Source organism: Leguminivora glycinivorella, chromosome 8 (genome assembly GCF_023078275.1).
Source record: "Leguminivora glycinivorella isolate SPB_JAAS2020 chromosome 8, LegGlyc_1.1, whole genome shotgun sequence".
Taxonomy (NCBI): Eukaryota; Metazoa; Arthropoda; class Insecta; order Lepidoptera; family Tortricidae; genus Leguminivora; species Leguminivora glycinivorella.
In genome coordinates, this window is record NC_062978.1 from 9,305,152 (window position 1) to 9,320,712 (window position 15,561).

The window sequence follows — 15,561 nt, forward strand, 5'->3', positions numbered from 1 at the left end:
ACTTTTTTTAACGCGCGCTAAAAAAGCGCTCGTGTGAACTAGGGGTAAGGGTTTGACAATCTCTTAGCCTTCTCGGTAGTGACCCCGCCTACAGAGCAAGAGGTCCCGGGTTAAAATCCTGATGAGAGCTTTTTTATTAATTTCTACTTTTTTTTTCCGAAATATTTTTTTTTTTAATATCCAAAAATATTTTGATTTGTTCCAACTTTTCGAAATGTCATTCGCGCACACAGACTTACAATATTAATATGGGGCAAACAATGTAAAAGGGCTTAAGTTGACATATTTGTATAAATAAAACAATAACTAAACACAATTAAAATATAATATACAAAAAGAAAATTAAAAAAAATAAATAAAAAGGTTCGCTCTGTCAGGATCGCATCTGAGAACATCTGCATACGAAGCCAGCGCACTACCACTGGACTACGTCTTGACTTGCTCAGTTTGACGAAATCAGCCTAGAAAAAGATCGTCTAATGTCATGTCACGTCGGTGATCATTGAGCGAGACATGCGCTCCAAGCGGAGAGTTTTGTAACTGTAATTAAAGGGCCTCAGCCGGTCATTTTTGCTACTTTTCTACTTCGACAGATTTTCCTCCTTACCTCTATTCTCCCTGTTATCTATCTTCGCGAACGAAAGCGAGCGTTTTCAAACGTCATTTTTCTGCCGCTTGTCTAGGCCAATGTGTCAAAATGTATGAAACTTGGCAATTTCTATAGCGTAAATCGTTGTTGCGATAGCGTTTAGTTTCGTTCGTGGCATTTTGGCTAGCATATTTCTGCGGTATCTGTCATTCCCATACATTTTGATACTTTCGTTTAGCGTTAGCGTTTCGTTTTCGTACTACGAAATGCCATTCGGCTACGCACCCAGGTCATACAGGCGATACAGCCACAAACGATATTCGTGTGTGCGAATAATTGTCCTAAATTAATCTTATTTCTCTTAAAACAGTAGCAAGATGTCTGAGAGAAAAGTATTAAACGTAAGTAAACATTTTACTATAGCATGTCTATAGAAAAAAGCTATGAATTCAGTTTAAGTTTCTTGGCTTGGTCTTACACCATATGATGTTGTTTTCAGAAATACTATCCCCCGGATTTCGATCCGTCGAAGATTCCTCGTATGAAACTGGCGAAGAACCGTCAGTACACTGTGCGTTTGATGGCCCCCTTCAATATGCGATGTGCTACTTGCGGAGAGTATATCTACAAGGGTAAAAAGTTCAACGCTCGGAAAGAGGACGTTGAAAATGAAGACTATTTGGGAATTAGAATATATAGGTTTTATATCAAAGTGAGTACCTGAGTACATTATTAATTACTGCATTAAAAGTATATTATTTCAATCCGCAAATGTCTTTTGATATATGCTAGTCGCTTTTCAGTGAAGGAAAACATTGTGAGGAAACCGGATCAAAAGCCTTAGTCTGCCCTCTGGGTTGGAGAGTCAGATAGCAGATTCCTTTTTCTTTTTTTTTTTAATTATAAATGGGCTTAATCTTTGCCACAGACTAGCCAAAGGCAAAGACGTGCCCTTTGTTAAAACTAGTGTCTATGTGAATCCTGGGATTAATAAAATTGCCAAAACAGATGGCAGAGTCTGAGCAGAAGTAGATTAAAAGTAAACTGTGATTTTATTGCCTTATTCACTGACAATTTATATTTTAATTTATTCACTGACACTAATATTTGTCAGTATGTTAGCCCGTACGGGGTTAGGCCCTTTAGTGTGAAGAAATCGACACTACAATTAGAAATACTTAATTATTTCTTTATTGATTAAGATTTCAATTATTCAACTATCAACTTAGATTTCATTTCAATTGATGGAAAGTTTCCATCCATTGGAAACTTTGTAGTTTTACATGTGAACTGTTTTTCCCATCACGGAACAATGGTGTTCCGGACCTTTGGAAGGCGTGCGCGGGGCCGAAGCCAACGCGTAGAGGCCCTTTCGACACTTTAATGAAATGTAAGGGGTACACCGAGCGGATGTTGCCCTTGCCCATATCATTACTGTATTATTACTGTTGCAATGAAGAATATTTCTCACCTTTAGAATGAAATTGAACAACTCATTTTACAAACCCCTATTGAGTTAGGTCAGTTTCATTCTAAAGGTGTGATTTACTACTTACAGTCATGTGAACTTTAAATTCCAGTGTACAAGATGCCTACAAGAGATATCCTTCAAGACGGACCCAAAGAACACTGACTATGAGATAGAGGCCGGAGCTACGCGGAACTTCATGGCGCTGAAACTTGCTGAAGAGCAGGCGAAGCGGGAAGAAGAAGAGCAAAAGGAAGAAGAGGCCAATAACCCTATGAAATTATTAGGTACTTACTTGACAGTAACTCTAGTAGTAGTCTGTTAAAAAATTTAAGACACTGACTTTTGGAGACACCCACACTGATTTACAGTACCCCTTTGTCCTTAACATAGTAAGGTTCAGAATCAGAATGCTTTATTTGTATGTGGGATGAAGCCTGACAATCAAGCATGCACAGTGTGTTCGACACATACAGGCTCCCTTTACAGAGTAAAATCGGGAAATCAACTTCGTCCTTACACCTTTCAAAATATCCTAATGTTTTCCAGACAATATCAACCTGTCAGTTATTTGCCACTGTGGGCCTCTTTGGAAACGCCACACTACACAAGCGTGTCTTGCGAATACTTCTATTGGAAACGCATTTGTGAAATGTCCATCTGAAATCATGTATGGATGTATCAATTCCAGAATACAGAACAGAGCAGTCACGGCAAGAGATTGAGCGTCTAGAGGGTCTAGAGGAACTCAAGGAGCTGAACCGGCGGCAGCAGGCCGTGGACTACGAGGGCATGCTGCGTCAGTACGCGCCCGAGAGTGCAGAGGCGCGAAGACAGAGAGAGGAGAAAGAAGATGATGACTTCATCAAGTGAGTACACTGCACACTGTGAATACAGAAAGGAGTGGTCACAACAAGAGGTGTAGTGTCTGGAGGGTCTGGAGGAACTGAACCAGTAGGCTGTGGATTACGACGGCATGCTGCGCCAGTACGCGCCTGACAGCGCAGAGGCGCGCAGACAGAGGGAGGAGAAGGAAGATGACGACTTCATCAAGTGAGTACACTGTGAATACAGAATGGAGCGGTCACAACAAGAGGCCTAGTGTCAGGAGGGTTTGAACCAGTAGACCGTGGAGTTCGAGGGCATGCTGTGCTATTACGCGCCCGAAAGCGAAATTTATCAAGTGAAACTACTTCTTATACTGCTTTTTTTATCATCATCGTATCAACCCATTATCACTTATTAGTAGGCCTCTGTTCCAGTATTCGTTTTTTTGGGAACAAGTAAGATACAAGATACAAAGTATTTATTTGCCAGAATACAGTGGCTGCAGTGGTACAGTGTACTCTACTCACAACTGAGCATGCAAAAATTACAAAACAATCTATTATTTGATGCAATTAAATTTGAACTAAACAAACAATATACATATACCCTACACTTACATTAAAACAAGAATTAATTACATAATTATGGCTGGATAAATTCCAAGTCCATATCCCAAGTGCATTTGTCTAAGGGCTAGAGTAAAGCCTACTAGAGTAATATAGTAGATACTAGAGTATGCAGCATCAGTACACGAAATATGAATGTTTTGTTTCTCATATTGAAATTTCGTTGATTTTGAAATAAGATAAAATAGCTTAATTCATTGCTGAATTATTTCAGGTCCATCAAATTTGGCGGAACATCGAAAGTAGTGGCTGAAGAAATAATCGAAGAAATAGCGGACTCAGACGAACCTCCGGCTAAAACATCTCGAATAGAGGTCATCCCAGCCAAGCCAGTGACCAAGAAAAATGAAACTTGGAACCGTAGTATCGGAGTGTTGAGTAAAAAACCCGCACTGGCGAATCTTGTAAAGAGTAAAAAAGATGTGGTGCCAAAGACAAGTTCAGAAGGAAATAAAGACAATAATGACAGTAATCAGACTGCTTCTAAAGTAAGTGACGCCGCTGTGACTTCTAAGGCTAGTGAGAATATAACCCCACCATCAGGGCTGACTCTTCTGGCAAACTACTCGGGCAGTGACAGTGATTCGCAGTGAGTCCCGTTTTATTATTACTCTGTACACAATGGGTATGGACATCTGTAAGCTGTAATTATGGTAAATAGATAAGTTAAGTAAATTTGCTGTAGTTTGATTCCTTAGCCGTTAGAGTTGATGTCCTATCCCATTATTCTGTATATAACTAATTACTCTAATTAATAATAAATAAATATTGGGGACATTACACAGATCAACTTAGCCCCAAACTAAGCAAAGCTTGTAGTGTAGCTAGCACCTACGCGACGATATGTATACTTAAATAGATAAATACATACTTATATACATAGAAAACATCCATGACTCACGAACAAATATCTGTGCTCATCACACAAATAAATGCCGTTACCGGGATTCGAACCCAGGACCGCGGCTTAGCAGGAGGGGTCACTACCGACTGAGCCAGACTGGTCGTCAAATTTATTATCACGTTGAGGTATTTGGTACTATTTAAGCCCTCATCATACGGAGCGCGTAACTGTAATACACATACTCTTATGGACACCAAGCGTCTCGTAAATGTAATCCATACTACTATTATAAATGGGAATGTGTCTGTTTGTTTGTCCGTCTTTCAAGGCAAAACGGAGCGACGAATTGACGTGATGACCCCCATGACCCCCCCCCCCCCTGGATCCACGTATGAAAGCTAGTTGTTTTATAAAGTAATGGCTAGTTAATTGTTACGCTGTAAAATTTAATGTAATCGTAGTGACGAATGTCTATGTGTCTTCGGCCGGCCACCCCTTTTGTCCCATCCTCTGTAGTAATATTGCAGACTTATCGTGGGACGATTCTACACGTAGTGTTATGGACACCGAGCGTCGCGTAAATGTATATGTTTTATAAAGTAATGGCTAATTGTCAAGCTTGTATAATGTAATCGTAATGACGACAGTGATCTCATGGTGCGCTATGACACGACGACGCTTCGTGTGGGAACTTGTACGCGTTATTCTACGCACGTATTGCGCGTCTCTTACGTTTTCCTGAGTGTCATTTGTTTTGTTAAACAATGCTCTAAGACATTTCCACCGCAGCCCAGGGGACCTCTAAAGTTTTTACCGGAAAAAAACTGTAAATTTTAAATGACAAAATTGAGAAAAAATACTTAGCTAGCTATAATCTGGCTTGAAAAGTCTGCACCAAACTATGGTTTCTGTTTAGCCTAATGGTTGACTGGTAGAGTATGCCTCAAGGCGTTAAGTCCGCCATAAGTACTCATTTTTTTTGTAAAATTGTGCAATAAAGTTTAAATAAAATAAATAAAAGCCATTTGAAATTTACAGTTTCCTTTCGGTAAGGTCAGTGCGGGCAAGACCGGCATACTTTATTTGAAATAAGGTTTGAGAGGATAAAACTAGACTATTAAAGTAGTCTGGGGTGATCCGCATGGTCCTATGGGCTAGCCAATTTTATATTCTACACAGCTTTTATAATACTTTGGTGAATTAAAGTAAACTTATGTGATAAAAATCACTTTTTTAAGGCGAAAGGAAAGACCGTCTAGTGCTCGTTGTCGCGTAATTTCATATGGAAATAAGTATCAAAATCATGTTCATTGTTATATTATGTAATAACAGGGAGTAATGTGATAGATATTAAAACAAATAACGTTGATATTTTCAACATATCAGCATTTTTGTTATTTATAACAATCTCATTTATAAGGCAAGACCGTCATATGTCCCGTAAATGAGGTTGATAACCTTCTTTTTTTTTTCAGGTCCAGACAAAAGCAAAGCCGAAACTTATAATTAAAATTAACCTACAACACCCGTTGAAACTCGACTTATTTCCCATAAACCTAAAAAAGGTGCCTTTTCCGACTAGGCACAATTTCGAAGTTAGGTATATATTTCAGGACATAAAACAATAAATTGAACGCGTTTTAAGAGCATTAATTGTACTAGACAGGAAGAACGATTATTAAATTAACACGTTACATACATAATGCACAAATATTCCAACTGCTTCTATTTTATTTTAACTTTTTGCGTAACCATGTTGAACTCGATGGTCGAGTTCGAAACACGAATCAAGATTTTTGTTAACTAGTGTTCGTCCTAGGGATATCTATAGAAGACCAATGGATTAAGGATGAAAAACTGGTATAACTTCGAAGGTGTAAGAAGTGATAGATATATAAATATAAAAGTTATATTCAGTAGACGGTCTTTCTGGGTAGACGGTCTTCCCGACACTGACCTTACCTACATCCTTTATACCAGTCTGACACCTGACGCGATCGGTTAGCTCAGTCAGCAGCTAGATGCCGGCTTATTATATTATAAGTCATTGTAAATTACTACTTAATATTATTTTATTGCCTACAATGTTTACGCCAAATATTACATGCAAATTCTCGCGCCGCATACAAGTAGGTTTAAAACTGTCAGAGACAACGAAAACCTTATTGATACCTGATACAAAAATGCATCAACTACACAAGTGGGCAAACGTTACAGTAGTATTGCACACCATGTTATTAAGTATGGGGCTATATTAATTCGCATAATTTAAAACTCCTAATATGATTTGGCATAACGTATATTAAGCATAACTTTAAAAACACATATCATTATTTCGCATAATTTAAATGCGCATAATTTAATTTGGTATAACGATAATTTGGGCTAAATATAAAAGGCATAACGTTGATTAGCATAATTAAGAAATGGCATCAATATGCGATAGAGTTAACTTAACCTTATTAGATTTAGGGCAATTAATTAAAAGACACATGGCGATTTATAAGAGTTGAAATATATTATCGCAATATAGTAAGGCAAGGTGTGCTCCTATTAATAGCTACCAAGGGACTAAAGTACAAACGAAGTCCTTAAGATTAGGAACTATGGGCTGTTGTTTTTTATTCAATAGTTTACATTTATGAAAGAGAAAGTATAACAATATACTTGTTAGAGTAAGATAGATTTAGTTTTGTTAATTCCAACACGCCCCCTCAAAAATAAATCTATGATTAAAATCATTATACAAAACAATAACAGCATCACCCGCCTTTTTCTGGGAAACATTATGGCCAACATTTGTTCAAAGGTAAGGGAAACCCAGTAAAACCTTACCAGCCATGTCATCAACTTATTTCTAAAATACAATCCAACTTGTTTGACATTTCCTACCTATATGGTACCATATCTAAGAACATAGAACACATATGCATATGTAGTTTAACACACCAGAATCGATTGATCAGATCGATTCAAGTTAATTATAACATAGTCGTAGAAATACAAAACATTTATAACCACATAAAACCACACATAAACATAAATTACACAGACACTTATAACGTTTAAGTCTTAATATTAACGCTGACATTTTATGCGATTACATTTATGTCAACAGGTATATGACATGTATTCATATTGTAATGTTTCATAGGTATAACATTCATACAAACTGTACATCATGAACAAATTAAAAATACACAGTTGTTCTATGGTTAGTTGGAAGAGATCCCTTAAAGGGAATAAGCTCGCCTCTGTACATAACCATTAAAATTATTTACTGTACTGTCTGTACTTCATATAATTTATTCTGTGCAATAAAGTGTTTACTACTACTACTACATTACCACAGTTTCTTACAACTATACATAATGAAACATATTACTTTCACAATAAAACAACCATTCATAAATCATGACATAAAACTTATTAGTTAAATACGTATCAATTATAATACGTAGTTTCAGCGTACTCTGTCTTCAATTTATTATATATAGGTATATAAACCACACGCTGTATATTATTATCATAATCATTCAGTAACATTCTACTGGAATACATAAGGTTCACTTTTCTGTACATTTCTCATGTACCATTTTCTCTGACAGGTTCATAGATATATTTTAGAACTAACCTGTCGGTGCTTGTAGGTACATGCACATTATATTAATGACTACCAAGTATATAATAGAATTAGAAACAAATTATTTGATCCTTTATCAATGAACTTAAAAGTTCAGCTTTATCAATGCCACTTTGTTGTTTGACAATTACCGAAAACCACTTCATAGAAGTTTGTCACCCCTATAGAGTGTCCACTGTTCGGCTCACTTATGATTTCCTTATCCGTGAGAATCAACTTGACACTCTTTAGCATAACGAAACGTATCGCCTTGTTTACGTTAGCTCAAGTTGGCTAAGAACACCACTTCATTTCTACAAGTCCTTTGTTCTTCAATTGGAACTCTTTGCATTATTTTACTTCACATTCCAAATGCAAAGATTTGTTTAGCTAAGTATAGTTATTTAAAATGCTACAATAATACGAGTATTGCTTTATTTTACTTATTATTGTGTGTTGCTATATTTTAAATACAATTCTTTTAATTTGACTCTTTATTTATGATTAATAAGTTCTTAATGTATGTATATCATTTAAAATGAAATTTATTTAATATATCACTGTCTGTGCCTACTAGATAATGGTTAAAATAGAATAAGGTTTTTATATTTATTTATAACCAAGTGTTATGTATTAGTTTTGCTGTGTTCTGAGAGGAGGTCATATTTAGCTAACCAAATCACTACATAGTATAAAACTAAGTCGCTTTCTCTGTCCCTATGTCCCTATGTATGCTTAAATCCTCAAAACTACGCAACGGATTTTGATGCGGTTTTTTTTTTTAATAGATAGAGTGATTGTAGAGGAAGGCCCACATGCAGGTATAGTACCCGTGTGAAGCCGGGGCGGGTCGCTAGTAAAATATAATTGAAAGACTTATATTAAGACTCTTTCACTTGCAATTTTCGAGTATAAAATTTGTAGGTAAGTATCTAATGATTATAATATGGAACCCTTTTTTTAATGAGTATTAGACACAGTTGTAAATTTTAAAGATAAATAATATTATGCATTGTTGCATTTCTAGTTGGTCTAATAAAAAAAAATAAGAGAGACGGCTACAAGAATTATATACCTACGTCTATGATGCAACATCGTGCTATTATTTTCTTACTATCTTTGTGTGAATGACTAGATATTAAAAGAAAAGTAGGGTTATGATTTTTATCAACAATTGTACCTATTTATGCAATTTAGGAAGGTATCTACTTATATTATGTGTTCTGGAAATCTTTTTGCTTTGAAAAAAATCTTTATATACCTACTAGTGTAACTGCACATGTATTTCACAAAGAAATATAATTTGTTTAATTTTGTTATATTTAACTACAAGTGCAACGAAAAATGGACTTTATATGTTTAGACTAATTTATATATTATTTTTGATCTAAACTATTTAGTTTTTATTTGTTTAATTTTTGTTTTAACTGTTGAGTTTCGATTGATCTATCTACTCTCAACCACCTAAAATTATAATTATAAATATTTAAATTTAAAATTTGTGCTTGGATATTTTATCTCAAAACTTGTATAAAAGCTGTCGGTAAAACAAACCATCCCGCGTCGTTTCCGACGCGACGCAAAGATACCCATCACACATTGACCGCGTTTCCACGCTGAACCACGATGGACATGTCAATTATACAAACACACACACAATAGTTTTAATCATAACACAAAAAATCCTGAAGACATTTTTCGAATTTCCATTTCCCTCAAACTCATGTGGCCCAAAAACAGACTTTTCGGAAAACTCCGAATGTCTAACGAAATTCCATTTCCCTCAAACTCATGTGGCCCAAAAACAGACTTTTCGGAAAACCCCGAATGTCTAACGAATTTCCATTTCCCTCAAACTCATGTGGCCCAAAAACAGACTTTTCGGAAAACTCCCGAATGTCTAACGAATTTCCATTTCCCTCAAGACCAGATGGCCGATAGTCAGACTTTTCAGAAAAACTGAATGTCCATATGGAATTCATACAGACTCACATGGTCGATAAACAGACTTTTCAGAAACACTCTGAATGTCATTATGGAATTCATACAGACTCACATGGTTGATAATCAGACTCACATGGTCGATAAACAGACTTTTCAGAAACACTCTGAATGTCATTATGGAATTCATACAGACTCACATGGTTGATAATCAGACTCACATGGTCGATAAACAGACTTTTCAGAAACACTCTGAATGTCATTATGGAATTCAATCAATGACATACTGCGCTATCATTTTTTTTTTTTTTTTTTTTTTACACCTTTTTCATATGGCTCAAGACATAACTAAATTATGTTTACAAACACAGAACCATATACCTCGAGGATTTTATATGACCACAAAGATGTATTACAATTATTATACCAGTGCTAATTTAATTCAAAAGAACGAGTTTTCAGTCATGAAGTAACACAACAATAAAATGTTATTTCGTTCTTACATCATTAATATCATAAAGGTACTTATATTTAAGCATAATGCCATTTAAGACAACATAAATATGCATACATACTTACATACAGTCACGCCCGTATCCCATAAAGGGGTAGGCAGAGCACATGAAACTGTAAATGTATATGTGCCACTTTAAATACGTATGTCATCATTCTCAGATACTTTCTTTAGACAATCTGACAAATATAAAAAAACTGAGCTCCTTTAATAATAAAATAAAAAAAATACTAATTTATGCGATTTCAAGTATCTATCGGGCGCACCAGTGGGCCAATTCAACAAAACATGTGTTTTGCCCTTACAAGTCAAATGAAGCGTCACTATTCACAACGTGCGTATTTTAACTCCACTGTTGTACTTAATGCTTGTGTATTTAAATTTTATAGCATTAGATGTTTCGTATTTGTGTAGTGACCCAAAAATAAAGTACAAATACTAATTAATACGTACTTCCTGTTCAAAAGTCACAATTCTATAATATTAATTGTATTGTTAATTAAAGTGACGACAAGTATTCCAAAACATGACTCAGGGAATGTAAAAGAATAATAAATATAATTATACCATACGTACCATACCTTACACTTACTAATGTGTAAGTCAATACCATGATTCCATCATTGGATATACGCTGACAAGTATGTCAGCATAGGAAGGTGCTGTAAATTCAGGTTTGCTGATTACTTCAATGACAGGAAACATGTGGTAGACGTAGCCCACGTAGCACTCACGTCGATCAATTATATTACAGTTGTCTCTCGTCATTACCATTAGCGCATTAACGTTGAGCGCTGCGTTGCATAGTTAACTCTCTTTCTTGGTCACAACATATTCCTTATTCCTTCTCAGATATTGGAACAACTTTTTTATTAAATTTTTGCTCTTCAGATTTTAAATGAATACTTTTATTTAAAACCAGCAGCAACAAAAATCATTTTTCTTCTTCTAATTTTCTTTTCATGTGTTTTCAAATAGTACATCAAATACTGGACAATGCATGGCTGCCTCAGTTTTCTTCCTTTTCAAATGCACCATTATTTTAGGTTTACGACTCCTTTTCCATCAAACACCATTAAAAAAACGTAGATAGTTTATTAACTATTGAACTTGTAAGTTCCGCATACTTTTCTTATCACCAATTCACCACTGAAGGGTTAATGTTCCATTTAATATTTACACAAAATTGTCCACAAATGAATCTCACAACACTATTTACAAAAATCTAATTAAATGTGTCTGGGCCCATAACCTATTAGATTTAGGGCAATTAATTAAAAGACACATGGCGATTTATAAGAGTTGAAATATATTATCGCAATATAGTAAGGCAAGGTGTGCTCCTATTAATAGCTACCAAGGGACTAAAGTACAAACGAAGTCCTTAAGATTAGGAACTATGGGCTGTTGTTTTTTATTCAATAGTTTACATTTATGAAAGAGAAAGTATAACAATATACTTGTTAGAGTAAGATAGATTTAGTTTTGTTAATTCCAACAAACCTAACCTATCCCACTTTTTAGGGTTCCGTAGTCAACTAGGAACCCTTATAGTTTCGCCATGTCTGTCTGTCCGTCCGTCCGTCCGTCCGTCCGTCCGTCCGTCCGCGGATAATCTCAGTAACCGTTAGCACTAGAAAGCTGAAATTTGGTACCAATATGTATATCAATCACGCCAACAAAGTGCAAAAATAAAAAATGAAAAAAAATGTTTTATTGGGGTACCCCCCCTACATGTAAAGTGGGGGCTGATATTTTTTTTCATTGCAACCCCAACGTGTGATATATTGTTGGATAGGTATTAAAACATGAATAAGGGTTTACTAAGATCGCTTTTTGATAATATTAATATTTTCGTGAATAATCGCTCCTAAAGGAAAAAAATGTGCGTCCCCCCCCCCTCTAACTTTTGAACCATATGTTTAAAAAATATGAAAAAAATGACAAAAGTAGAACTTTATAAATACTTTCTAGGAAAATTGTTTTGAACTTGATAGGTTCAGTAGTTTTTGAGAAAAATACAGAAAACTACGGAACCCTACACTGAGCGTGGCCCGACACGCTCTTGGCCGGTTTTTTCAATGGTAGTTTGTTTCTGTGTGTGTCACAGATCTTACCTAACCTAACCCACTTTATCAATAGCAGTTTGTTTCTGAATGTGTCACAGTTCTAAGTTCTAACCAAAGAGGATCGAGTATTATAGAGAGGTACTATCGAAGTAAAATGTGTAATTAGTAATTACAGTGCATAGACCGCCATCTCTTGACACAGGCTTAAAACTTTTGAACCTCAGTTTTGACAATTTGGCCCATATTCTTAGCTTGATATGTTTTAAAATGTCAAATATTCATATTAGCGCCATCTAGCTGAGCGTACCCCAAAGGTGTAATGCCATCTAGGCCACCGTACCTTTTTCTGTATGGTGCTGAGGTACGTTTTTTTCTTAGACTTTATCTGTCTTTACGGAGTTATATATGTCTTTGGTTCTAACCTAACCTACTTCTTCAATAACAGTTTGTTTCTTTCTGTATGTGTCACAGTTCTAGAGGTTGTATACCTTTTTCAGTATTTAGGGGTAGGTATTAATAATGGCTGGTTAAAGTCACACACAGGTCGAACGCGATTAATTAACATTATTTTTACCTTTTTTCCCAACGTTTCGGCTAGGTTGCACTGGCCGTGGTCGCGGAAGACTGACGTCCCAGCAAAGTGTCACCGGAGATGTAAACAACACAAAACTACCCGATATTAATTTATATAAATGTTCGGGGTAGACAAATAAATATAATCTACCCGCTTTTAGTTATTGTTTATTTCCCACCGCACGACACACAGCACTCACAACATCCGCGCACTGGTCCGAAGATAGATCTTTTGGTTTGAACATTTGAATCACTGGTCCCCATGTTGGCGATAATCTATACCCGTCTTCCCTGTTAAAGTTTTTAGGATATTTTTTAATTTCGATCGCCTCCCTCACAATCCGGGGATAATAGTGTCGCTAGGTGGAAAGAACTTTGGGTTTGTGTAGCTCAATCCAGTGATTCGTTTCCGCAGTAAGCAAGTGCTCGGCGATTGCAGATCCAGCCCGCCAGCTCCAGCTCGGCCAGTGCAACCTGGCCGAAACGTTGGGAAAAAAGGTAAAAATAATGTTAATTAATCGCGTTCGACCTGTGTGTGACTTTAAATATGTGTACAAAGCGCGAGAACTTAAAGTGTTAAATGGCTGGTTACTTGGACGATTATTTTTCCGCTACGAGTTTGACATTGTTTGTCAGTTTAATTTTAATGTTTGTCATAAGCAGAGATCGGACGAATTTGCGACATTCTTAGTGACTTACGTCATTTTAATGACTTTTAGTATGAGATGACGCACAAAAATCCGATCTCTGGTCATAAGTCATAACAAATTGAACTCGTACCTAATTACAACCTTGTCATTTTGAACATTGGGTTTAAATTTGCTTACTGCCATTACATGTTCAATTTGAAGTTTACTGTGACAAAACTTTAAAGTGTTTCTCGTATACTCGTGACATAGCTGTCTATTGGTAAACCTTATGTCGTTGCAATAACGTACCTACACAAATAAATAGTTTTAAGGTTTATGATTGTAGCTAGCAATTATTTTATTAAGTGTAGAGTTAAAAGTCGACTAGGCTGTACGGAAAATTAAACATTCAATTTAAAAAAAATAAACGTCAGATTAAAAAATGAATACTCTAGATAAGTTTAAAAAAATGAAAATCAGTTGGGGTGTCTGAAGTTTTGAGTGATACGGGAAACACCGTGTATAAGTATGTATTTATCTATTTAAGTATGTATATCGTCGCTTAGCACCCATAGTACAAGCTTTGCTTAGTTTGGGGCTAAGTTGATCTGTGTAAGGTATCCCCAATATTTATTTATTTATTTATACTCCATAGTATACTCGTCTCGCAGCGATAGTGATGGTGAGCACACAATCGTAGTTAGCTACCGATGTGCCGACTATTACTACTATTTCCAGCAGCAGTGGCATAGGAAAAAAAATCGTAACGCTATTCCAAATACCCTAAGATGCTTGTGAGATGATGATCTCAGAGAGTGGCACTCTCGCTCCTATAACCTGTCAATATAAGACTCAATAATACCTACTTGCAAAAGTCATCTGGCCTAGCTGGCTCTATCTTTGTGTTTACTGTTTAGTATCAAATCTTCACCATTCACTTTTCTTAGCAAAAGTATCAGGATAACACCACGTGTCTAAATTGTAGGCACTGGTTATTATACCATTAGGTTGTTAGTTATTGTGTAGGTATGTACCTACTAATCAGCGTTTTGATATATTTGATATCAAACGTTGCGGTCAATGGACATCCGTATTAACTTCGTTATTATTTTCCTCTATAGGGTAGGCAGCGGATTTTATGAAGTACCTGCCATACAAGAGAAAATAATTTTGTTTTTGTGTTTATGACATTATCTTGGCCATAAAAAGTGATATCAGACTGTATTCTCATAAAAACACACACGCTAAGAATGTTCACTGTACTGTATATCTAAACTGAATCGTCAGTTCACTTTATGAATGAGATCGCTCTTAAACTTACTACTTCATCTACCATTTCTTTTGAAATAAATAGGTACGCCTTTGTGAATAGAGTTCCAAAAAGGGTTTCATGCGGAACAAACACAGATCTGGCGAGACGCGGGTGACTATCGGATCGGCTTAGGGACATCCGTCAAAGCTCAATACAACGACACCTGCATCAAGGGCAGTATAATGACTTATAGGGCTGGCCGGTAGACATATTTCTAGTGGCCCCATCATAGCTTTCCCTGAAAATCCCTAGAACAGTGACAAATTATTGTTTTCGAAATTTTCTGTTGCATTTTTGTCGATTCAACCCCTTTAAGGGCATTTTCAGAATTTGGGACCCCGCAATTAGCGTAAGTTGTTAACAAAATTTACTTACTGTCAGTTTTGTGACGATAATTAAGCATGACATTTCAATAAAAATATTGTTTTGTGTTAGTTACATAAACTTTAAGAGATAATCTACATACAGAATGTGAAAAAAGTACATTTTTATACATATTTTATTCTTAATTGTCGTCACAAAACTAACAGCGGGTTAATTTTTGTT

At 35.9% G+C, this 15,561-nt stretch overlaps 1 protein-coding gene across 2 annotated transcripts in view; it reads left to right on the forward strand.

Moving 5' to 3' along the window:
* The first annotated feature begins 875 nt into the window (after positions 1–875).
* Positions 876–15,561, forward strand: part of LOC125228881 (splicing factor YJU2) — a 71,924-nt gene continuing 57,238 nt past the window's right edge. Inside the window, exons 1-5 of one of the 2 annotated variants that reach the window (XM_048133582.1) lie at positions 876–990; positions 1,089–1,301; positions 2,170–2,344; positions 2,749–2,926; positions 3,726–4,100. In XM_048133582.1, the coding sequence (XP_047989539.1) occupies positions 967–990; positions 1,089–1,301; positions 2,170–2,344; positions 2,749–2,926; positions 3,726–4,100 (965 nt within the window). In that variant the 5' untranslated portion in view covers positions 876–966. The remainder of the gene's footprint in view (positions 991–1,088; positions 1,302–2,169; positions 2,345–2,748; positions 2,927–3,725; positions 4,101–15,561) is intronic. The other variant, XM_048133583.1, reaches the window with a different exon arrangement.